The 25889-nt window shown below is 41.9% G+C and overlaps 1 protein-coding gene across 2 annotated transcripts in view; it reads right to left on the bottom strand.

Moving 5' to 3' along the window:
• Nucleotides 1–25889, bottom strand: part of NHSL2 (NHS like 2) — a 154260-nt gene that overhangs the window by 35607 nt on the left and 92764 nt on the right. For both annotated transcript variants that reach the window (XM_063432244.1, XM_063432245.1), the window contains exons 2-3: nt 22362–22502; nt 297–448 (exon numbers count right to left, since the gene is read on the bottom strand). In XM_063432244.1, coding sequence (XP_063288314.1) covers nt 297–448; nt 22362–22502 — 293 coding nt within the window. The remainder of the gene's footprint in view (nt 1–296; nt 449–22361; nt 22503–25889) is intronic.

Below are 25889 nucleotides of genomic sequence, written 5' to 3'. Positions count from 1 at the left end.
TCATATACAAAACAGTATATGCATGTAGAATGGTAGATGGATAAATCATAATGGAGGCAGGCAGATGGCTAGGTTTCATGAAGAATATTATCAAGAAGGATGCTCACTGTGGGTCTCTATTCACATAACAATCTGTCAAATTTAGGCTAACATAGCTCATTTGAAGACTTCATTCCACCTCGGTATTTTGACCTAAAGTTATAACAACTCGTGGTTGATTGAATATTATTTGATGTTTTAGACACAGGTATAGACTGACAAGACTGATAAACAGTTTTTCTATTCAAAGTACTCACCAGGTAGACAAACTCAAGACGTCTGGGTGTATGTCTTGTAGGAGTTTCTGGTTGTAGTGTCGCAGATTGTGAGAGGGCTGAATAACGAAATGTCTGCCCTGTAACTTTTGTATCTATATATCGATCTTCAAATTCTTCAGAAAAACAATCAGCTATTAAAAAAAAAAAAAAAGGTTTAAGAAAAAGTTATTGAGGGAGTCAAGTGTCCTGGTCTTATGTTCAAAAACACAATATATTGTAATATTATTCAGGAAAAATTCAGCTTAGGTTTTCTCTTTTCCCATTGTATACCTGCATTTTATATACTTACAGCTCAAACTGGTACTAGTTTGCTGTGGGCGCACACACTTTATCAAAAGCTACTTGAAGGACATCTGAGCATGGACATTTTGTGATTTTTTTTATATAACAATACGATTAGTAGAAATATTGTTATTCTATGTGCAATAGGTCGTGGCAAACATATATTTATTTAACATGAAACAGTGAGACACTTTGTTTTTGTAAGGTGTCATATACAATAAAAAAATAAGGAATACTAGCAGGGTGCACGAGAATAGTGAAATGGAAAAATAACGGAATACTAAATGCACGGAGATATTTGTGCTCTGTTAGCGAAGACAAGTTGGAGATTATTAAGTATTTGTGAAGACAACCTTCTTTATGTTTCACCTTGCAATTGGCTGCACCAAGGCTAGAACTGGCACTGCACTGCGATATTTCTACAAAATCAGAGAGAATTGGCTTTGGGTGTTTGGGAAACCACCTTTTTTGATAAATTATTTTTTAAATGGCGGGCAACACCCAAAGACTTTCTTCACTAAAAGCATAACAATAATGCTTAAAGCTTTAATAACGTGAGCTGTCAAAGTATGGGGACTTTCCAGCACAGTTAATATAAGGAATTCATAAAGATTTAATGTTTTTGAAATTCTCATTTTGCAGGGTGTGGGGTTAACAGTGCCGCTTTAAAGTTTGCATGTTGTAGAAATTATCACTAGATTGCTCCTTTTCCTTTGGCTTCCATTTGTTTTCCTCCGAGTTATTTTAATTATACATTTCCTTTTTTTTTTTGTCATGATAATTATGGGAAATTGGCAACTTCTTTATTTTGACTTTGCTCACTTGTTGTATTATGAATGTGGGGAAGAAAAGCTAATCTCAGCCTGCTAAAAGGAGATAAATATACACTATTGGCCAACGATTTGACCCACACTGCGCAATAACGTATGGAAGACATTATGTTCCATGTCCCAGAATCAGTGGGAGAGACAAAGAGGCAGACCTCATGAAAAATCATGCTTGTACAAATTCTGACTGTCAAGTTACTGACTCTAAAAGCAATCTGATAATGAGAACCACATCTATTTGTGTGGGCTTTTAAGCACTGTCAGCAACAGTAGGTCCCTATATAGAGCAAAAACTAAAAGAAGTGCTATTAGACCAATATAAACTAGATCACGTGGGTGGATCTAGAGTCCACACTTAGGAGAGGAACTAGTGAATTTTGTGACAAACTCTTAAACGTGAACACATACATCCACACAAATGCAGATGCTAAATTTTCAAATATTCCTTTAGTGACAAATACCTTCACACAATTAGGCATGCTTCTACGACATTGACACCCTGATTCCTGCCTGATGCCAATTAAATGCCCCCTTGTTTAGCAGGCTTGACAAGTGGGGACCATGACATTTTTTAAACAATTTGGATGTGTAAAATAGAAAATCCCTCTGGCTTCTCATGGGGGAAGGGGGGTACGGTAGAGAGGAGAATTTGCCCTGGTGCTTCCTTCCTGGGTCCACCACTTATCACATCAAAATATGACGGGATAGAAGTGAAATGATAAGCTGGATAGGGGATAACATAGAATGTGATGGCAGATTAGAAAATTGTGCAGACTAGATGGGCCGAATGTTTCGTAATACTTTTTATTAGTCCCTGGCCTTTTCTTATAGTTAGGATAGCCTTATGTCTATCCCACGCATGCTTAAACTTCTTTACTGTGTTAACCTCTACCACTTCAGCTGGAAGGCTATTCCACGCATTCACTACCCTCTCAGTAAAGTAATACTTCCTGATATTATTTTTAAACCTTTGCCCCTCTAATTTAAGACCATGTCCTCTTGTTGTGGTAGTTTTACTTCTTTTAAATATAGTCTCCTCCTTTACTGTATTGATTCGCTTTATGTATTTAAATGTTTCTACAGGGCCGCCACCAGAAATTTTGGGTCCGCCTCCAAATCCCGCCCACAGGAATACACACACAGACACAAAAACACACACACTGATACAAAAGGACACAGATACATACTAACAGACACACATACTGAAACAGACATACACACATATAGGCATACATACTGACACACACATACTGAGACATACACACATATACATACACACAGGCATACATAGTGACAGATAGACACATACTAACATACATACAGACACACATGCACGAGGACATACACATACATACACCGACATACATACACACATACATATATTCGTTCATACTGGCATACATACATAAATACATACATACAGACATACTGACAGACATACATTCATACAGACAGACATACAGACATTGACATCCATACACACATACATACATACACAGACATACATTCATAATGGCATACATTCATACTGGCATACATGCATATATACAGACATACTGACAGACAGACATACATACATACTGACATACATGCAGATATACATTCATACTGACAGCCATACACACATACACACAGACATACGTTCATAATGACATGCAGATATACATTCATACTGACATACTGACATACATGCATACATACATTCATAATGACATACATACATATATACATACATACATAATGACAGGGTTCCTCAAATTTTTTAAACAGGGGGCCAGTCCCTCAGACACTGTTGGGGGCCGGACAATAAACAATATGAACGAATTCCTAAGCACACTGCACACATGCATAAGGACATAAATACACACACACACATACTGACCTACATACATATATAAACAGACAGACACAGACATATACATACATATTGAAATACATACAGATACATACACACAGACAGACATGCATACATACACATACTGACTTACACACACACACACAGACATACATACTGACATACATACTGACACATACATACATAGATACTGACATACATACATACATACTGACATACATACACACATACATGCTGACATACATACTGACAGACACACATACATACACACATACATACATACATACATACATACAGACACACACATACATACATACATACACAACCGTCATCGTTGTCACCCCTGATGGCGGCCCTGTGTTTCTATCATATCCCCCTGTCTCGTCTTTCCTCCAAGCTATACATGTTAAGATCCTTTAACCTTTACTTGTAAGTTTTATCCTGCAATCCATGAACCAGTTTAGTAGCCCTTCTCTGAACTCTCTCTAAAGTATCAATATCCTTCTGAAGATACGGTCTCCAGTACTGCGTAAAATACTCCAAGTGTTCTGTTCAATAGCATGAGCACTTCCCTTTTTCTACTGCTCATACCGCTCCCTATACAACCAAGCATTCTGCTAGCCTTTCCTGCTGCTCTATCACATTGTCTGCCTACCTTTAAGTCATCAGAAATAATCACCCCTAAATCCCTTTCCTCAGATGTTAAGGTTAGGGCTCTTCAAATAATCTGTACTCTACCCTTGGGTTTTTATGTCCAAGATGCATTATCTTGCAATTATCCACATTCAATGTCAGCTGCCACAACTCTGACCATGGGACATGTAAACACTTGGTAGATTCAGTATCTGATGAGAAGTTTTTGTAACTTCTGCAAGTTCTCCAGAATTCATTGGCAGTTTACTTCAATGAGGATTCAACTTGACTGCGACTAAATGCACATGAGTTGCTGGAGACTTCCTTTGATTTATCCAGTACAGAGATGGTCTGCTTAATGTAGTGCAAAACCTTGACAAATTCTTCCCACAAGATGGGGTAAGTGAGTCTTTCTGCTAAATCAAGTAAAAAAGGCCCTTATATATAATTTTTACATTTTTCAAATAAAAATATATTTATTTTTCTAAAAAAATATATTTCTATAGGTATTAAAAAAAAATCAAAATATGAAAATATTTCAAAGATATTAAATCATTTTAAAAGTTTATCTCTAAAAATATTAAAATCATTTGAAAAGCTTATGCAAAAACATTAATAAACATTTATTTCTTTTTGAATACACCCTTTAATATTACCTCAACAATCCAGGTTATACAATAAATAATACACAGGCTTATCAACAAAAGTATAAATTTAAATTTCGACAAATAATATACCCAAATAAAAAAAAGCTGATTTGGAGCCAAATAGCAAAAATCTAAAACTCATCTTTTTTTGCAGTTTGGTTATGCCCTTGCATGTTTTTCATAATTCTTGGTTTATTGCATAAACACCAGAGTCGCTTTATTTGATTTGTTTCATAAATAAACAACAAAAACAGTTAAGTGAAACAATGCAGTGAGTTGACAACATACTTGCATATAGGTAGTTGTAGTGAAAATAAAATGATGGTCTAAATTTTGCAAGTCATCTCTAGCTGTTTATAGAATGGACAGCAACTGTATCAGTAAAGGAACACTCTGATTACCTTAACAACTTTATTTGTTATGATGCCAGGAGGCCCCCGGGGTGCTCTCTTACCTTAAGGGGTTAAACTGCATGGTTTAACTCCAAATGCTTCTTCCAGCGCTTGATCTCCAGGGCCCCAAATGACATCTGGCTTCTGAAGTTGAGTTTCGAAATCCAGGGTGTCGTCTGGCAGCGGGTTTCAGAAAGCGATGGGCAGGGGCACCACTGGTTGGCTAGAGCTCGTCAGTGTCCACTCTAAAACAATCAATGGCTTCACATTCATAGAAAAAGTTGCATGCTTTTTTTTTATGAATGGGAAGCTACTAATTGGCTTAGAGCATCAATTCACTGCTCTAACCAATCAGCAGCGTCCCTGCCCTGTGCTCCCTGAAGCTAAGTTTCAAAAGCCAGATGCCGCTGGTGGACCTGTGGAACTGGCACTGGAGAAAGCCTTTGGGGTTACAAACCATTTGAGAATAGTTTCATCATTTAAGGTAAGAGAGCGTCTGGGGGCCTGAAGCCACCATAAAAACTTCATGTAGATGAGGCTGCAATGGTGACCCGAGTGTTCCTCTAAATATAACTGAATCATAAGCAAATAAATACCAGATTAGTACACAAAACACATGTTAAATGTGTAGAATGGAAGTCCAAATTAATTGGACTTTGCTAAAACAAAGTTAGACTTTACAAATTAAGGGTCAAATGATCAATATATTGAAAGTATTACTTGCTGTTCCAGTAGCATCTGGCTGTTTGCCCGACTGTGCATGACATTTTCACTAAATGGATAGAGTGAAATATGTACAGGAAGGCTTGACGACAGGATTTGTTTCATATTCTCTTCAGATGTGGACAAAGATTATTTAAACCACAGATACCAGATAATATAGTAGCACATATGCAGGTTCAGAGACTATAAGAAAACATCAATTAACTAGTTTTAAATAGTTTTGTTAACACCTCCAACCCTTAAAAGATAAGGTTAACCTATCTCTGAATTTGCAATGGTACACTTAGAGAAATTATTAGGGAATTTTCAAGGCAAACGTTTGTAGGCTCCAGACCCCAGTAACCATCCCTATGTAAAGAATGAAGGATTACCAAAGCGGTAACCTGCCTAGGGATCTTGGCAGCTCATTAGAAGACCATTAAAGGTACCCAGACCATTTCATCTCACTGATGTGGTCTGGGTGTAGTGGCCCTTTGGTTTTAAGCCTGCAATCAATAGTTTGCAATTTATTAGATTCTGCAATGTTATGATTGAAGCATTAACACACATTTAGTGGATGTCTCCAAAGTAGTGTGCACCCGAAAAAGTGGATGGTTTGTAATTTAACAATGATTCTTATATTACTCCTTGTATCTGTCAACTTTTTTCTTCACATGTTGTCAAAATCCTCCAGTGTTTTTTTTTTTTTTTTTTAATTCTTTCTTCATTAGCCTAAATTAACTACTTATCACATTCGAAGACTTCTTTCATGTATCCCATCCTGTCTCTTCCCCGTGGCATACATGTTAAGATATTGAATGTTTTTTTTTATTTTATTCTTATGACTAATGCCCTCAAAACATTTTTGTGGAACCTCTTTGAAATATCATAATTACTAATGCTAATATCACTAATGAAGATTTTAAATTTAACAAGGCCCTAGGACTGACACCTGTTGACCTCTACGTTGTTCTTCCACTGAACACTGTATCACATATCAAGTCTAAACCCAAGATAGTGGGGGAAATGCCGCCATTGCAACCAGTGCAGTGGCAGTGGGGTCGTAAGCTGGGGGGGGGGGGGGGGAGGGGGGCATTGGGCATGCACATAGGGCCACCTGATTGGTATTGCTGAACAGGGTTATATCCCTGTAATATCATATATGTGTATGTGTGTATTTTGTGTTCATATGTATGTATATCTGTGACAGTGTATGTGTATACATCCAAGCAATCAAACACCAACACAACATGCACATACAAACACAACCCTGCATTCCAACTTCAAAATTCTATACAAACACACCCTTCACCCAAATACCAATACTACATACAAATGTACATCCGTATTTCAAAGCCAACATTACATCCAAACACACTCTTGTATTAAAACACTAAATTCATATACAAACACCCCTTCATTCAAACACCAACACCACACAAAAGCACACCTACTTTTAAAAAAGCCATCACCACGTACAAATACATCCCCTGCATTCAAAATACTACTCACAAGTACACCACTGCATTCCAATGGCAACGGTACATACAAATACACCTGTACATACACACACATACTCTATACAAAAACATGCTTAACATTCAAACACATAAACACCGCTCACAAATACAACCCTGCAAGGATGGGCAAATGGTAAATCCCAAGCTGGCATAGCATTGTTGGGATTGTAAAACAGATAGGGATCCACCTTTTGGACATTCTTGAACTAGAGGGCGCCCAAAAAACTTTCTTGCACCAGGTCCCTCTATACATTAGTAACCCCACTGACCCAACACATTGTTTATAGAATATTGTATCAGTGTGTATATATATATATATATATATATATATATATATATATATACTCACACACATATATTTCATAAATTCCTGCTGGACAGTAATTTATGGAATAAGATCAGAAGAAACAGACCAGGCAGGATAAAATGGTTGATGGAGCCTCTTCCTGGTCTGGGTGGTGCACTCAGATGATGGTTGCCTGTTGATCAGAACCAGCTACAGTAACTTTATAAACATACACACTGTGAGGGGGTGGAGGGCCTTAGATGCTGAAGCCCCACATGCGAGTCTCTTTAGCTCTGGAACGCTACAGTAGTGTGGTGGGAGGGGAAAGCAGGTCACAAGAGTTTTACTACTTAAAGTAGATAAAAGAAGATCACTAACATAGTGCTTCTCTAGGCTGCTATGGGGCATGGACCCCGGGAGACTGTCAGGAGGGGATGCTGAGCAGAGGGGCAGTGCTAATTAGGATTTACATTGCTAGGCAGGATTGCATTGAATACATGGCAATGCGGCATATTTTTGTTTTTGGCTATTTTTTAACTGACATCTCAGCTTTCATTGTGGGCAGGGTTTGTGCACAGACATGGGGATTTGACTTTGGGTAATTAAGTTTTGCTTTTTTGGGCTCAAGCCCCAGTGTTTCTGGAAGCCAGCAAAGCCCCTGTTTATTAGTTATGATTTTTTTTTTTTTTTTTACTTTTTAGTGCCATAGCTATATCAAAGAAAATGGAAGCCACTTTTAGCCCAGGGTGTTTTTTAAGTACTGCATGATTTTTTAAGCCTAGTTTACAGGCTTGAAACTGCCATAATCCTTATACAACCCATTTGCACTATACAAACATTTATTTAAGGCCAGGGACTAATTTCTGATAAGGCCAGGGACTAATGAAAGTATTTCGAAAATTGGGCAGACTAGATAGGCCGGATGGTTCTTATCTGCCGTCACAGTCTATGTTTCTATGTTTTAGTCATCTTGATGAAACTTCTCATTACATTTGTGACATGGTAACATCAATTACCAATAAAACCTTTTAGTACCTATGGTTATATCTCATCTGTTTCTAATTTTCATGTATCCCCAGACGTGTCATCGTTTGTGGGGACTGACACTGATATACAGAGGCGGCTCTCTAATTAGGCGATTTAGGCGGCCGCCTAAGGCCTCGCGCTTATGGGGGCCTCGCGGCCGCCTAAATCGCCTTAGGGCAGTGTGACAGGTCGGGTCCTCGGTCAGAGACCGAGGACCCGACACAGGAGGGTGCCCGGCGGCTTGCCCTTTATGCCGCCGGGTGCGAGGCCCCTCCTATGCCTGCCCGGGAGAGCCAGCCTGTCTGCAGCTCCGCCGAGCGCAGAGCTGCAGACTGAGTGGCTCTCGCGATCTCAGCCAATCAGAGCGTTGCCGCGGGTTACCACGGCAACGCTCTGACTGGCTGAGATCGCGAGACTAAACTTACCACGTGGTCTGCAGCTCTGCACCCGGCGGAGCTGCAGACCGTAAAGGGAGCCTACCGGACCACCAGGGAAACAGCCTGGCCGCCCACTGGACCACCAGGGATCCTAAGGTATGCCTCCGCTCCCCACCCTGCCCTCCTACCACCCTCTGTCCCAGCCCCCACACCACCATTGCCCCAGCCACCCCACCACCATTGCCCCAGCCACCCCACCACCATTGCCCCAGCCACCCCACCACCATTGCCCCAGCCACCCTCTGCCCCAGCAAGCCCACCACCACTGCCACCCCACCACCACTGCCCCAGCCACCCACTGCCCCAGCCACCCCACCACCACTGCCCCAGCCACCCCACCACCAATGACCCAGCCACCCCATCACCACTGCCCCAGCCACCCCACCACCACTGCCCCAGCCACCCTCTGCCCCAGCCACCCCACCACCAATGACCCAGCCACCCCACCACCACTGCCCCAGCCACCCCACCACCATTGCCCCAGCCACCCTCTGCCCCAGCAAGCCCACCACCACTGCCACCCCACCACCACTGCCCCAGCCACCCCCCCACCACTGCCCCAGCCACGCCACCCCATCACCACTGCCCCAGCCACCCCACCACCACTGCCCCAGCCACCCTCTGCCCCAGCCACCCCACCACCAATGACCCAGCCACCCCACCACCACTGCCCCAGCCACCCCACCACCATTGCCCCAGCCACCCTCTGCCCCAGCAAGCTCACCACCACTGCCACCCCACCACCACTGCCCCAGCCACCCACTGCCCCAGCCACCCCACCACCACTGCCCCAGCCACCCTCTGCCCCAGCCACCCCACCACCAATGACCCAGCCACCCCATCACCACTGCCCCAGCCACCCCACCACCACTGCCCCAGCCACCCCACCACCAATGACCCAGCCACCCCATCACCACTGCCCCAGCCACCCCACCACCACTGCCCCAGCCACCCCACCACCACTGCCCCAGCCAGCCCACCACCACTGCCACCCCACCGCCACTGTCCCAGCCACCCTCTGCCCCAGCCACCCCGCCACCCTCTGCCCCAGCCACCCCGCCACCCTCTGCCCCAGCCACCCCGCCACCCTCTGCCCCAGCCACCCCACCACCCTCTGCCCCAGCCACCCTCAGCCACCCTACCACCACTGCCCCAGCCACCCCACCACTACCCTGTCACTGTCCTCCTACCACCCCCTGCCCTGTCATAGTCCCACCTACCGCCCCAGCCACCATCTGCCCTCTTACCACCCCAGCCCCCCCACCACCCTCTGCCCCAGCCACCCACTGCCCCAGCCACCCACTGCCCCAGCCACCCACTGCCCCAGCCACCCCAGCCACCCACTGCCCCAGCCACCCCACCACCACTGCCCCAGCCACCCACCACCACTGCCCCAGCCACCCTACCACCACTGCCCCAGCCACCCTCTGCCCTCCTACTACCCTGTCACTGTCCTCCTAGCACCCCCTGCCCTGTCATAGCCCCCCTACCATCCCAGCCACCCTCTGTCCTCCTACCAACCCCTGGCCCAGCCACCCTCTGCCCTCTTACCACCCCCTGCCCCAGCCACCCTACCACCCTCTGCCGTCCTACTATCCTATGCCCCCTACCATCCCCTGCCCTGTCACAGCCACCATACCAACCTCTGCTCCCTACTACCTGTACCCTGTCACTGCCCTCCTACCACCCCCTGCCCAAGCCACCCTCTGCCCTCTTACCTCCCCACTACCCTGTCACTGTCCTCCTACCACCCTCTGCCCCAGCCACCCTCTGCCCTCCTACCACCCCACTACCCTGTCACTGTACTCCTACCACCCTCTGCCCTCCTACCATCCTATGCCCCCTACCATCCCCTGCCCTGTCACAGCCACCCTACCACCTTCTGCTCCCTACCACCCCGTACCCTGTCACTGCCCTCCTGCAACCCCCTGTCACAGCCACCCTACCACCCCGTACCCTGTCACTGCCGTCCTACCACCCCGTGCTTTGTCATAACCCCCCTGCCCCAGGGGAACCCTACCACCCTCTGCCCCAGCCACCCTCTGCCCTCCTACTGTCCTCCTACCACCTCACTATCTTGTCACAGCCCCCCTACCACCACCTGCCCCACCACCCCCAGCTCCAGCCCCCCCACTACCCCTTGTCCTGTCAAAGTCTCCTACCCTCTCACAGCTCCTCTACCCTGTCACCCCACACCCACCCAATCACAGCCTTCCCACACACACGCACTGTCACAACTTTCCACCGCACACCTTGTCATTCCCCAACCGGACCCTATCATTACCACACACACTGACATCCCCTTCACATACACTATCACCATTCCCAAACAGTTCAGACCCCACACACTGCCGCCCCCTACACCCAGCCAAACTTACATAACCCCTCCTAATCCTGTCACTCTCACCCACTGCAACCATACAATACTCCTTGCTTTGCCACACCTACCCTATTGCATTAACCCCCCCATCAACCCTGTCAGACTCACCTTCTCTTGCACTGTCACACTCACCCCCCGACCCTGTCACTCATCCTCTATCAGTCTGTCCCACTCACCCCCTTCACCCTGCCACACTCACCCTATTCCATAAACCCTTACAATCCTGTACTCCAACTGTGCAACACTCACCCCAAACCCTGTCACACATAGGTAGACAATGCCAGATACACTCATATATACATATTCCGGCACTTATGTATACACGACTGCAAGGCTATGTAACCATACCCCTCAGTCATGTATAAACGATTGGCATAATTGCTAATTAAATTTGTTTATTGCAAATTAAGTTAGTTTGCATATTATGCCATAACTACAGTCAGAGAGATCATAATGCGGCGGCACAGGGAGCCGCTACACTGCAAGCCTCTGAACGATGAATACAGAGACTAGCTCTCTGTATCCAGCGCTGCAAGCTCGTCCTTAAATACAACAACAGCTCCTTATACACACAATGCAACCCCTATTTTTAACTTTAGGTGTTAGTGGGGGCCTCAAGTTTGAGTTTCGCCTAAGGCCTCACAAAGTCTAGAGCCGCCACTGCTGATATATAATCACAATTGGTCACTCACAAATTTGTAGAATTAAAACAGCCTTGAGCAGTATCTTTTCTTTCAGTTTCCAATGTAGTGTTGTCCCTCCTCACATGTTCATCATAAAGCAGATGTATGTATCTCAAAAGAGAAGGATATATACAAAAATGTAGTCCACTTCCAGAGTAAAGTAAAAAAGTATTTAATGACTTACATTTGAATATAAAAACAAACAGCTTGTCACCATACGACGTATGGGATGTTAGCATTTGCCAGTGACTTTTGTAAGTCTTTAGCTGACACTCTAGGATTCTTCTTCACCTCATTGAGCAGTCTGCGCTGTGCTCTTGCAGTCATCTTTACAGGACGGCCACTCCTAGGGAGAGTAGCAGCAGTGCTGAACTTTCTCCATTTATAGACAATTTGTCTTACCGTGGACTGATGAACAGTAAGGCTTTTGGAGATACTTTTATAACCCTTTCCGGCTTTATGCAAGTCAACCATTCTTAATCGTAGGTCTTCTGAGAGCTCTTTTGTGCGAGGCATCATTCACATCAGGCAATGCTTCTTGTGAAAAGCAAACCCAGAACTGGTGTGTGTGTTTTATAGGGCAGGGCAGCTGTAACCAACACCTCCAATCTCATCTCATTGATTGGACTCCAGTTGGCTGACATCTCACGTATGGTGACAAGCTGTTTGTTTTTATATTCAAATGTAAGTCATTAAATACTTTTTTACTTTACTCTGGAAGTGCACTACATTTTTGTATATATCCTTCTCTTTTGAGATACATACATCTGCTTTATGATGAACATGTGAGGAGGGACAACACTACATTGGACACTGAAAGAAAAGATACTGCTCAAGGCTGTTTTAATTCTACAAATTTGTGAGTGACCAATTGTGATTATATATCAGTGTCAGTCCCCACACAGTTAAACGCTATGTTTCTTTATTGTGTCTGTATTTAGCAGATATTCCCCTACCCTATGTGCATATATCTATTGAAGACAAGAGGAAGTCTTCGGGGATTCACCGGGAAACTTTACCTAAAAAATATTAAGGGAAGTCCTGGTTTGCTTTGAACTATTCATTTTTTTCACTGGGTTGTGTTCACATATATTGTTGTTTTTGTGTCATCATTTGTAAAAGAAAATGCTGGTTCACAAATATAAGTTGCATGTATACATACAGTTGAAAGAAAAAGTATGTGAACCCTTTGGAATGATATGGATTTCTGCACACATTGATCATAAAATGTGATCTGATCATCATCTAAGTCACAACAATAGACAATCACAGTCTGCTTAAACTAATAACACACAAAGAATGAAATGTTGCCATGTTTTTATTGAACACACCATGCAAACATTCACAGTGCAGGTGGGAAAAGTATGTGAACCCCTAGACTAATGACATCCCCAAGAGCTAATTGGAGTGAGATGTCAGCCAACTGGAGTCCAATCAATGAGATGAGATTGGAGGTGTTGGTTACAGCTGCCCTGCCCTATAAAACACACACACCAGTTCTGGGTTTGCTTTTCACAAGAAGCATTGCCTGATGTGAATGATGCCTCGCACAAAAGAGCTCTCAGAAGACCTACGATTAAGAATGGTTGACTTGCATAAAGCCGGAAAGGGTTATAAAAGTATCTCCAAAAGCCTTACTGTTCATCAGTCCACGGTAAGACAAATTGTCTATAAATGGAGAAAGTTCAGCACTGCTGCTACTCTCCCTAGGAGTGGCCGTCCTGTAAAGATGACTGCAAGAGCACAGCGCAGACTGCTCAATGAGGTGAAGAAGAATCCTAGAGTGTCAGCTAAAGACTTACAAAAGTCACTGGCAAATGCTAACATCCCTGTTAGCGAATCTACAATACGTAAAACACTAAACAAGAATGGATTTCATGGGAGGATACCACAGAGGAAGCCACTGCTGTCCAAACAAAACATTGCTGCACGTTTACAGTTCGCACAAGAGCACCTGGATGTTCCACAGCAGTACTGGTAAAATATTCTGTGGACAGATGAAACCAAAGTTGAGTTGTTTGGAAGAAACACACAACACTATGTGTGGCGAAAAAGAGGCACAGCACACCAACATCAAAACCTCATCCCAACTGTGAGGTATGGTGGTGGGGGCATCATGGTTTGTGGCTGCTTGGCTGCGTCAGGGCCTGTACGGATTGCTATCATCGAAGGAAAAATTAATTCCCAAGTTTATCAAGACATTTTGCAGGAGAACGTAAGGCCATCTGTCTACCAGCTGAAGCTCAACAGAAGATGGGTGTTGCAACAGGACAATGACCCAAAGCATAGAAGTAAATCAAGAACAGAATGGCTTAAACAGAAGAAAATATGCCTTCTGAAGTGGCCCAGTCAGGGTCCTGACCTCAACCCGATTGAGATGCTGTGGCATGACCTCAAGAAAGCGATTCACACCAGACATCCCAAGAATATTGCTGAACTGAAACAGTTCTGTAAAGAGGAATGGTCAAGAATTACTCATGACCGTGTGCACGTCTGATCTGCAACTACAGGAAATGTTTGGTTGAAGTTATTGCTGCCAAAGGAGGTTCAACCAGTTATTAAATCCAAGGGTTCACATACTTTTTCCACCTGCACTGTGAATGTTTACATGGTGTGTTCAATAAAAACATGGCAACATTTCATTCTTGGTATGGTATTAGTTTAAGCAGACTGTGATTGTCTATTGTTGTGACTTAGATGATGATCAGATCACATGTTATGACCAATTTGTGCAGAAATCCATATCATTCCAAAGGGTTCACATACTTTTTCTTGCAACTGTATGTTTGCAATCTGGACCATGCAACACAAAGACAGAATCTAAATTGTCATACTAAGGATGAATGTCAAATTTCTTGATGACAGGTTTACTTTAACATAACCAAAAATAAGTCATAGTACGGTTCACAAACCTACACTCTCTAATAAACTTTATTTTTCTAATACAGTCCTACCCTTTTACAGGTGGCTGCACAGATGGGTAATCTTTTTTAGATTCATGTAGTAGAACATAAATGTTTTTTTAACAACAACAACAACAAACGATATCTATTCCAAATTAGTGGGAAAATTGAATTATTCAGTGTCATGGATTTATTCAATTCAAATTGCCAAATCTCATATTTACATATATAGAAAACAAATTGCTGTCTGTCAGTTACTTTGATAAATCATACATGATTTATTCATAATGTACCAGACATGTGCTTCCTTTCCTCTTATGCTCCTATAAGAAAAATATGTGAATTATTTGCACAGACAAAATTTAAAACGCACCTGGGACCAGCTACACTACTGTATAGTGCGCAGAGGCTACTGAATGTCTCATAACTCCAGAACAGTGACAGAAGAAGAAAACAGTACATTTCGCAAGAGGTGAATGTATTTTATATAAAAATAAAAAGGATTCCGTGATAAAAGGGTGTCTTGCCCTGGCCAAAGGTACAATCTAAGCACCATGACTACTACAGTTTGCTGTAGTGATTATTTTGCACCATTACTATTATTACTGTGGCACCATCCCACAGTAAGATGTCTGACTGATTTAACCCAGTTTGACATATTACCTGGGTCCCAGTAAGTGATCTCGGCTCAATCTCCTGCATCTGGTCTTCTCCAGTTTGGAAAAACGGCGTCTCAGAGTGGATATGATAACATTATACAAATATATTCTGGACCAGTACAAACCCTTATCTGGAAATCTATTCATAAACAGGGCTATACATAGGACACGAGGTCATGCATTTAGGCGAGAAAGAAGATTTAGTCTAAGGCAAAATCATTTTTTTACAGTAAGAACAATAAGGATATGGAAATCTCTGCCTGAAGAGGTGGTTTTATCAGAGTTCATACAGATGTTTAAACAGCATTTTGATAAATACTTGCAAAAACATGCCATACAGGGATATAATTTCTAATTAGTGGGGTAATAGCTTCTTGGTCCAAGGAGATATCTGATTGCCATTTTAGGGTCAAGAAGGAATTTTTTCCTACTTTGTTGCAAAATTGGAAGCACTTCAGGGTTTTTTGCCTTCTTCTGGATCAACAGCAAAAACATGTGAGGAAGGCTGAACTTGATAGACACAAGTCTCTTTTTAGCTATGTAACTAATCTGTAACTAACTGTAATCTGAATTGCTCTATAAAACAAAGCAAGATCACACAGGACTGTGCTCATTAGATTAAAAAACATTAGCTGAGCACTCTCAGCCAATTAGTGCAGTTCTTCATCGGCCGTGTTTTAAATCTACAGAGACAGTCGGCTTCTGCATTTGAGAAAGGATGCAGTTGCAGGCTGTGGTGGTTATAGTTCTTGGAGTATTTCTTAAAGAAAAGGTTAAAAATCTATATAATACACAGAAAACATTTTTTCAGAGATGGTACAGTAAGGGTATGTTTGCAGATGTTAGTATCACTTTAAGAATATGAGTTTTTGTAATTTATACACACAACTCAATTCCAGAAGTGTCAATAAACAAGCCAAGCTAGAATTACTTGAACAAATGTCGCACAGTCATCTGATTCAGACCTTTTTCGCTGACTTATTAAGCTGAAAATAGAGGGATGTAAAGGTCTCTTAATAATCATATTCTGATTGGGAAATGAATCATAGTGCTGTTATTTTTAATCCTATCCTTTGTTTTAATTTTAACTCTGTATTTATTTATAAAGCACAGCAACAGATTCCCCACTGTTACTCTGCCCTCCTCCAATCAATTAATGAAATTATACTCAGTGGATTGAGTTAAATATAAAACATTTGAATAAACAATTCGATATGATGTGATGATTGTGTGTGTGAGATATATATATATATATATATATATATATATATATATATATATATATATAAATATACATAAATATACTTCATCTGTCCAATACCTGGCCTGTTAAAGAAATAAAGCTGAGAAGTTTTATGTATAAAGAGTGTCTCTTTTTTTATTTTACAAAAAGTGCAGATTTCAATAGAAATTGACACTTTTATAAATTAACCTGGTTACACCCCCCTGGCTTTCAAGTAGACAACAGGTCCTGTTACTTCCTGGTTGTTTTGCTCAGTGGTGCTAAAGGCAGCCATTGCCTAGTGCACCTGCCTTGCAAATACTTCTCATTGAGCTGCATTGGGAGTCTTTAATTGGACAGTCACAGAAAGTCTGGGCGGGTTTAGAAGGAGAGATCTGGCAAAGGCAGCAAACAAGAGATCTGCAGCTTTTACAAGCTGTTATTGGATATACCCACGTGAGAAAATGCATAAATACATTTATTAAATCAATTTTATTTGTGGTACATCTACTAAACTGTGAATTTTATTTATTTTGTATTTGGGCAGTGGAGTGTCCCTTCAGGGCAAAATAGTGTCATTATGTAGACACACACATAAGATATCTATTCTAGTATAACAATCCACATCTTGTAAATACAAACCAAAAAGAACTCTGTCACAAACAAATAACAAATTTGGAATATTGTGTTTCCACAAACCTTCCAGAGTGCCATGGCAATATGGTAATGAGTAACATAGTCGTTAATTCCTATGGGTTATCATAGCAATAGCCTACTACTTGTGGTTTCTGCTTCTTTTAATTTTTGATTTTTTTTATTTATTATTATTTACCCAGCAATTTAATTATGCCGTTCGACATTTGGTGCATGTACATCCTAACCCACGGGTTCGGCACTCCAAATGTTGTGGACTACATCTCCTATATTGCTCTTATAGCAATAATGCTGGCAAAGCATCAAGGGAGAGGTAGTCTACAATATCTCGGGTTCTGAACGTTGCCTACCCCTGTATAACACATACATAAGCCAAAACCTGCTTCATGTAATGCATCAATCTGTTACCAAGGAAACCAATAGAAATATGAGCAACTAATCTAAGCAAAATTATACTGCAGCTTGCACTCATTGCATTGCACTCTGCAAGTGTTGTAAAAACATAAGCTTCTGTGTATAGGGTATTTTTTAAGCTGCCTTATGGCACATTAATGTCATAGTAATATATGGGAATTTAAATGAGTGTTGGGTGTCAAAGTAAGTTTTATTTCACCACCATTATATTAATGTTTATTTTGAAGATAGATTTCCACCCATTAAACAAGTTAACATTGTGCCATATGGGGGAGACACAATCTATTTTAAAAGTTATATAGTTCTGGCATTTGATAGATCTATTAAAACGCACAGGAATTTGATGTCATATCATAGCCGTAACATGATGAGCCTGCCTCAGTGGCAATCTACACTAGTTTTGGCAGGTCCTCAGCGAATCAGCTACTTTCAAAGACAATTGTGACATCACGGTGGCGCTTAAGGAAAGCTCCACTTCCTCTGTTAAACTAACAAAGGGTGAAGCTTGCCGTAAGCTCCACCATTTGTCAAAATTGGCAAGTGTAGGAAAAATACATAAGAGAAATATATCAGAAATGGAGAGAAGAAGAACAGATTCTAAGAGAGGAAGAGAAGAGTAAATGCATGTGCAGCAGTGTTGCGCACCTATTGGAGGCTAGCTTTGAGAACCAAGATTGACTCAATTCTCACAGTGAAAGAGCCTCTAGTGGCTGTCAGACAGACACTAGAGGCACATTTAACTCTGCAATGTAAGCATCGCCGTATATTCTAAACTGCATTGAGATGACGTTTTCTAGGGGTCTTTAGTAATCTTTAAGGTAAGAGGGTACCTCGTGACTTCGCACTCTGTTTTGGCTCTAGTGGATCCACATATTCCCAGAAGGTAAAATTGGCCCATGACCAAATTGCCAGTGGTTTTTATATTGCATATTCATGTTGGTGTTAAATTTAAGGGTAACCAAAGAAGCTCATATAAAGTCTTGTTGGTGTTAAGGATTAGCCTGGGACGATGTAGGTAAGATTTGGGCATTAGTTTGGCACAACGTTTTCTCTGCGGGAGGTTAAAGTTACAAAATACAAAGGCTTCAGGCTATCAACCCTTATATAGTCCTACTCTCCCTACTATCACAGTTCGGCTGGTTGCAATGCCAGGTCTACCATGAAAACGAGAATGGGGTAAATGGCACTATAGACACAACACATTTTGTCATTCTTTATAAATCAACTGTATAGCCCATTTGGTAGAAAGTAGTTTTATTTCTTCCTTTTATGGCTGCTGCAGTTATATTCTGCATTAAGGATCAGTGGTTGGATGATATGATGTGACAACGGCAAAGCTATTTGGGGCTTGAAAATATTAATTGCATACTAGCTGTTCTTTCTCTCTCCCTTCCTCTCTCTGCCTATCTGACTCTATAGTAAGTTCCCAGGGGACCCTGCAGGATCTGTCCTCAGTTGGCTGGCGTGTGGGATTGACAGCCAGCCTGGAGTGTATTCACACCAGGCTGAGCTGCCATCAAACAGACAGACAATTGTGGCAATAGCCCGCCAGTCCCCCTTTACCTCCCTCCCACAGGAGTCCCAATGACAGAACAAGAAGTCATGGAAAACGTCAGTCAGAAGATACATTGCTAACTACTAGCCTGCATTCTACAGTATGTGCAAAAGAACTAGCAGGCCACAGAGGACTATCACCAAATGTGAATGATCAGCTTCCTGGTCAATGGCACCCACAAAGTGGGTTAACAAAACTTCAATAGCTAAGGTAAAACCTGCACTGTCTAACAAATATACCAAACCTCTTGCAGACCTGAGAGATAGAGGCCCACCAAGATACACTGTTAACACTAATCTCTACATTGGAGTATCAGAAGATCACATAAAACTTGAAGCCCCTATCACAACAGCAATCAAAGACATACACAAATAGATTTTTACATCAAGCCCCATGAAACAAAACATGGATAAAACTGAAGTTGTGATCAGCAAAGCCTGTTAAAACCACCAGATGAACCAAGGCCAGCATCATGCCACCTCCCCAATACACAGAAAGCCAATGGGTACTATATGGGAGCAAATGGCAAACTACACAAAGAAGAAGCAACAAAATCCTGCACTTCCACAACTATTTTTTTCAATACAATTACAAGTCAAAATTTGTAATATAGGTATTAAAATCAAAATTAGAAATCATTATCAACTCAAAACCACACTTAACTTTTGTTATCATTGTTAATTCCACAATTTCCAATTTAATATGCCAACAATGGAAAGTTAAAGGCAAACACAGTGATAATTATGCCGGCTTTATGATGTATAAAATGCTTCAAGTTTTATCATTTTGGGGGTATTTGATAATTTGTGCAAGTGTGGTCATAGGTTTATTAAATCATTTGGATATCATCAAGTGGAAAGTCACTCCGTTATTGTGTAAATGAATCTTCTTCAAAGTGATTGTGATTACTCAAGCTTGACTGCTTAATATTGCCTATATGTTGCTTTTTTGCTGAACTGAAAATGACAAAAGTTTTGTTGAAACAAATATGAAATATTTATTGAAATCCTCCAGAACGACCCCCTGTTTGATTTGGGGGTTGGAGGGACGGAGCAATCAAGTGTGACTTTTGGTGGGATTATACCCTTACTCCTTTGATTTTATTTCTGGAGGGTTATGTCTGCACCTTTGGAACGGAACCAAACTAGCCTGAAACACCTGCTTGTCTCTTTTGAATTAACACACTGTTTTTAACTGTTTGTTAACACCACTTTAAACTTTAGCATCTCCCTAATGAGAACCATATGCATAGATGATTACAGTGCTTGATGCTTTAATGTAATTTAAATGTAATTTAAAAAATCTAAAAATAAAGCAAGGTAGGCACACTCAACTATTTACTGTAAAATAGCCCCTAAAAGGAGCTCAATAAGAAAGTATTGGGTGCTCACTTACATTAGGCTCTATCCCCAAAAGCCCATATACATGTGAATACAAATAGAGTAACGAGCACAACCTTAACTATTTATATACAAAAAAAATCTTTATTGAATGGGTACACACTATTAGAATATCTCTTTAAATATGAAACAAAAAAAGTAAAAAGTCATAATGCTATCAAACAACTACCAGAAAAAATTCCTGTATATATATAAATGCCAAATGCGTAATAAAGAAATGACAAGAATGTTCGTAACCTAGGCAAGTAAGTAAGATACTAATACAGACCCCCCCAAAAAAATACAACATACAGAAAAAATACAAAAAGCAAACCAGACCTGTGAGAAGCAATCAAAGAGTCAATCAAAAAGCCCCCAACGTTTCGGCAAAAAAGCCTTTATCAAGGGAGCCTGTGTATTTAAATGGAATTTGTCATCTAGGGTGTTCGGATACGTAACGAAAACACCCGTTCTGTTGTTGCGAACCTGCTAACTTTCCAATAAAATGTTGGGTGGAAAAAGATGAAAGATGTTTCTGTTATCACATTGAAATTGCTAATGGCTTGTTTGCATATTTTAACATGTAGCTATTTGTCAAGTAATGGAGCGTGAACAAGGCTTTAATCATCACTTAAGAAACTATGAATGAAACACCTTAGTACAAAGTACATCTTTTGGATGACCACAACCTCAAAATCTTCATAGTATCACTGCTAATGACACAGTTAGATAATAACACAACATGCTAAATTAACTTTTCTTACTCCTACAGGAGAAACAAAACACCATGTTACACATCATTACAGGGAATGATGTACATTACAGGGAACAATATACATTGTAAACCTCTTCAACATAATTCATAGAGTACTTCATCACAGTGGATGACAATATCTGCAGGATATGTATATGTTTAATGCCACCTCTTTTTCTTAGGTCCTCAAATGTAGCACATATTAGGGTCAAGCATTTAAAGTACGCAAATAGACAAGGTGGATCCCCATTGACGCATGGTGCATAGCTATGGAATCCAATATCTGAAGCCTCCAGCGCAACTGTCATCTCGAATTTCAGATGAAAACAACTTGGCTGAGTAAGGTGGACAGGAGCTGGGGGGAGGGGGGGGGAGCAGGGACTGAGGCAAGGGACAGGGGATTAGGAAAGGGACAGTGGTTTAGGAGGGTGGGCATGGGCTTAGGAAAGGGACAGTGGCTGAGGAAAAGGACAGGGGCTGAGGGGGACAGGGGATTAGGAAAGGGACAGTGGCTTAGGAGGGGGGCAGGGGCTTAGGAAAGGGACAGTGGCTGAGGAAAAGGACAGGGGCTGAGGGGGACAGGGGATTAGGAAAGGGACAGTGGCTTAGGAGGGGGGGCAGGGGCTGCTTAGGAAAGGGACTGAGGTGGACAGGGCTGAGGAAGAGGGACAGGAGCTTAGGAGGGGGGTGAGGAGGGCTGTGTAAAGGGACAGGGCCTGAGAAGGGACCTCTGTAAAGTCAGGAATAACTTTGTGAATGGGCATGTGTCATTTATTCATAAAATTCACCCTTGGTCTAAGAACATTGTGAAAAAGCCATGACTTGCATTCTTACCTTGAAGAAGACTCTGCAAGTTGAGTTCTGCCTCTTGATGAAGTTCTTCGACACAAGGAGGCCGTTTAGAAGATAAAAATACATTCACTGGTTGTTGCTGCCAGTTTGCTGACTTGGAATGGTCCACAGGAACAGCAGCAGCTATAAACACAGAGAATGTAAAATGTTATTGTGTGTACATAATTTATAGGTCACAATCAGTGGTGGATCCAGGGAAGAGTATCATGGCACATTTACTCTCCAAGAAGTCAGGGGCGTGTATGTCTAGCTTGCAGCCTGGGCTGAATGAATGACAACCAATCGCCTGTATCCATGTTGCATATATCAACCTGTTTTGTATCTGTCTGTCAGTGGATGTATGCAACTGCATTTGGGCATGTGTATGAATCCTGTTGATGTAGATAGTTTAGATGTAGGTAATTGTCACTGTAAGTGTGTGTATCAGTGTTTGTGGAAATGTTTCAGGGATCTTTTCTAAAGTGAGAATTGTCAGAAATCCTTTGACCTTTAATTTGGAGTTTACTTTGAATTCATTTTGAGTTCCCAACAATTTTCACTTTAGTAAATTACCATTAATGTGTCCATTTTCTAAAGATAAAATCTGATACTAATTCCAGCAGTGCCTCTCCCAAATTAGGACTCTGGATCAGCCGCTGGTCAAGGGGCAGTCTGCTCCATCAGGCATTTGGTCATGGACCGAGGGCCCAACACTAGGAGGGGGACACCACCTGGCAGCAAACTGGGCAAGCCTCCAGACAGTCTGCCTCGCTCTCATGCTGGGGTAGGTGGGGAACCAAGCAGCTTTTGGTCTTCATCTCTGCTGGGTCCAGACCATGAGTAGCTGTCTCCCCATCTCCAACTATCCAGAGCCTTCCTACAGGTTACCGTAGTAATGCTCTGACACTGTAAGTGCTGGAGCTTGCAAGAGAGTTACACTTGGTCTGCACCCGGCGGAGGTGCAGAGTAGATACCCAGCCTCACTAAGTACCAGTGAAAAAAAAATCTTTGCACCAGAGGGGGTCCCCTTGATCTCTTATTTCATCTGGGGCCCTGTGAATATCCATTCTGCCTCTGCCCTGGTCACAGCCCACCTTAAACTAATAATATGAAGAAACTAGTTATAGTAATCATCATATAATCATAGAATATATCTCTCAAGTGTCCCTGTTTAGGATGGACAGTCCCGATTTTGAGTCAAAATTCCTCTGTCCTATTTCTTTTTGCTCCTAATGTCACTATTTTATAGGAGCTACATATTGCTGGTGTGTCTGAATATAAAACAGCTCAAGACGGACTAAAATACAATAAAAAACTAGATTATAATGACTCGTAATGAATGCGTACATGTGCCATAAAAGTAGTAATCTGTTATAGCTGTTTGATCACCTGGTTCTGTGAAAGGCATCTGTAACGGACCGTTTCACTTACACGAGGATAAAACCCAGTTTAGGCGATAATCCCCTTTACAGATGCACAGGCAGCTACTGCAAACACCATTCTCCCGACTGGAGACACACGAACACTGAATCCGAGAAACCTTTTAAATTCTCCCAAGCATATGAATGCTGTTGACCATTGAATAGGAACCATACGAATAGGCTTGTACTCCTAGCAGTCAACTGGAACAGCATGCAATAAATCCTTCCCCCCAATAATGAGACGACACATCACTTTGAGGGTAAAACAGGAACTCTGGACTGGCTCATCCAGCCTGGCTTTTATTTCCAACTCACACATACAGGCCACACCCAGGGGGAGGCATAAAAGAACCAATGACATAGATGTTACCTCCCACACATCCCCTCCCCTTAGTGTGACACATAATCCCATTATGCATACAGTGTAAAATATACTTTTACACAACTTTCATAACTTTAAAACCATACATCACATTCCCATAAAAATACATATCCACAATCAATCCATTCAGGGGAACAACATATTAAAAAATGGCATGAATCCGACCAGGGGTTCAAAAGTTACTAAAAGTATCTTTTGTCCCTCCTGGCTGGTAGAAAAACATCCCCACAATGCACCCTGGTTTCCTCCCTTCTGCCCTGGAGTTAATTGGAGAAGTAATCCAATTATCCAGGACTAGAGGCAGACTCCATTAACCACATGGTTGCAAAACGACATAAAACACTTTAAAATACATAATGTCATATTTACACATAACACACAGACATTTCACCTATCCCCAGATAGCTGGGATCTGCGCGCACAAAACTACCGAATAGCGCGCAGATCCTACTCACACAGTACAATTGCCATGGAGCTAAAGTCTTTCCCATAGTCTTTCATTATATGAATAGGCTCCATGGTATGGCTATCTGGGGTATCACATTCCCATAAAGTCTGGTCCATAGTCCAAAGGCAAGAGGCGGGCAATCAGCCCCCTCCAAGGACACGTGGCGAGGTCGGTTTCGCCACACCCAAATGTAAGTTTTACAGGGCAATATAGTCCAGGGCCATAATCACTGGGCAGGAGGTTAGCAACCAGGCTTCTCCAGTTCACAGTGGCGAGGTTGGTTTCGCCACAGCGTCTAAGAAATCTGCATATACTCCTAAACAGTCACTATTAGTTCACTGGTACTGGTACTATAATCTATTAAATCATCATGTAAGAAGTTAATGTAAGATACAATATTATGTGAAATATTTACATAACTAAATCATTAATTGTTTATAATTATTATTATTATTGCCATTTATATAGCGCCAACAGATTCCGTAGCGCTTTACAATATTTTGAGAGGGGGGGGATGTAACAATAAATAGGACAATTACAAGAAAACTTACAGGAACAATAGGTTGAAGAGGACCCTGCTCAAACAAGCTTACAGACTATAGGAGGTGGGGTATTAAAAACATTAGGACAGGAAATATCAAGGAGGAGTGAAGCAGAGCTGGAGGAGAGAGCAAAGCACTGTCCCATAGGAGAGAGCAAGAGACAGGTATGTAAGGTAGAGATTACTCTGGGACGCCATAAGCTTTCCTGAAGAGATGGGTTTTAAGGCCCTTCTTAAATGATTGAAGACTAGGGGAGAGTCTGATGGCAGTAGGCAAGCTATTCCATAGGAGAGGATTTTTTCTGAATATGTCCCGTTACAATTACAACTGTTTCTGTTTATTTAAAATGTACTAGGCATGTGCATGGGAAAAAAATTTGGTTCGGCATTCCGAAATTTGGGATTTTCACAATTCGGGACTTCGGCAATTCGGCACTTCAAGACTTTGGAACTTCAGCAACTTTGGAACTTCAGCAACTTTGGAACTTCGGCACTTCAGCACTTCAGAACTTCGGCATTTCGGCACTTCGACACTTCGGAAATTCGGCAACTTCGGCACTTCAGCACTTCGGAACTTCGGCACTTCGGCATTTCGGAATTTTGGGACTTCGGCACCTCGGGACTTCTCTTGCAGCCACTTGGTAGATAACTCCCTAATTCCCACGGTATCAGGGAGTTATCTACCAAAAGGCTGAAAGACCTAAATTGGTCTTTCAGACAAATTTACTAATACTAAGTA

This window comes from Pelobates fuscus, chromosome 9 (genome assembly GCF_036172605.1).
Source record: "Pelobates fuscus isolate aPelFus1 chromosome 9, aPelFus1.pri, whole genome shotgun sequence".
In the NCBI taxonomy this organism is placed as follows: Eukaryota; Metazoa; Chordata; class Amphibia; order Anura; family Pelobatidae; genus Pelobates; species Pelobates fuscus.
The sequence above is the reverse complement of the archived record's forward strand: the minus strand, read 5'-3'. Positions and strand labels throughout refer to the sequence as shown.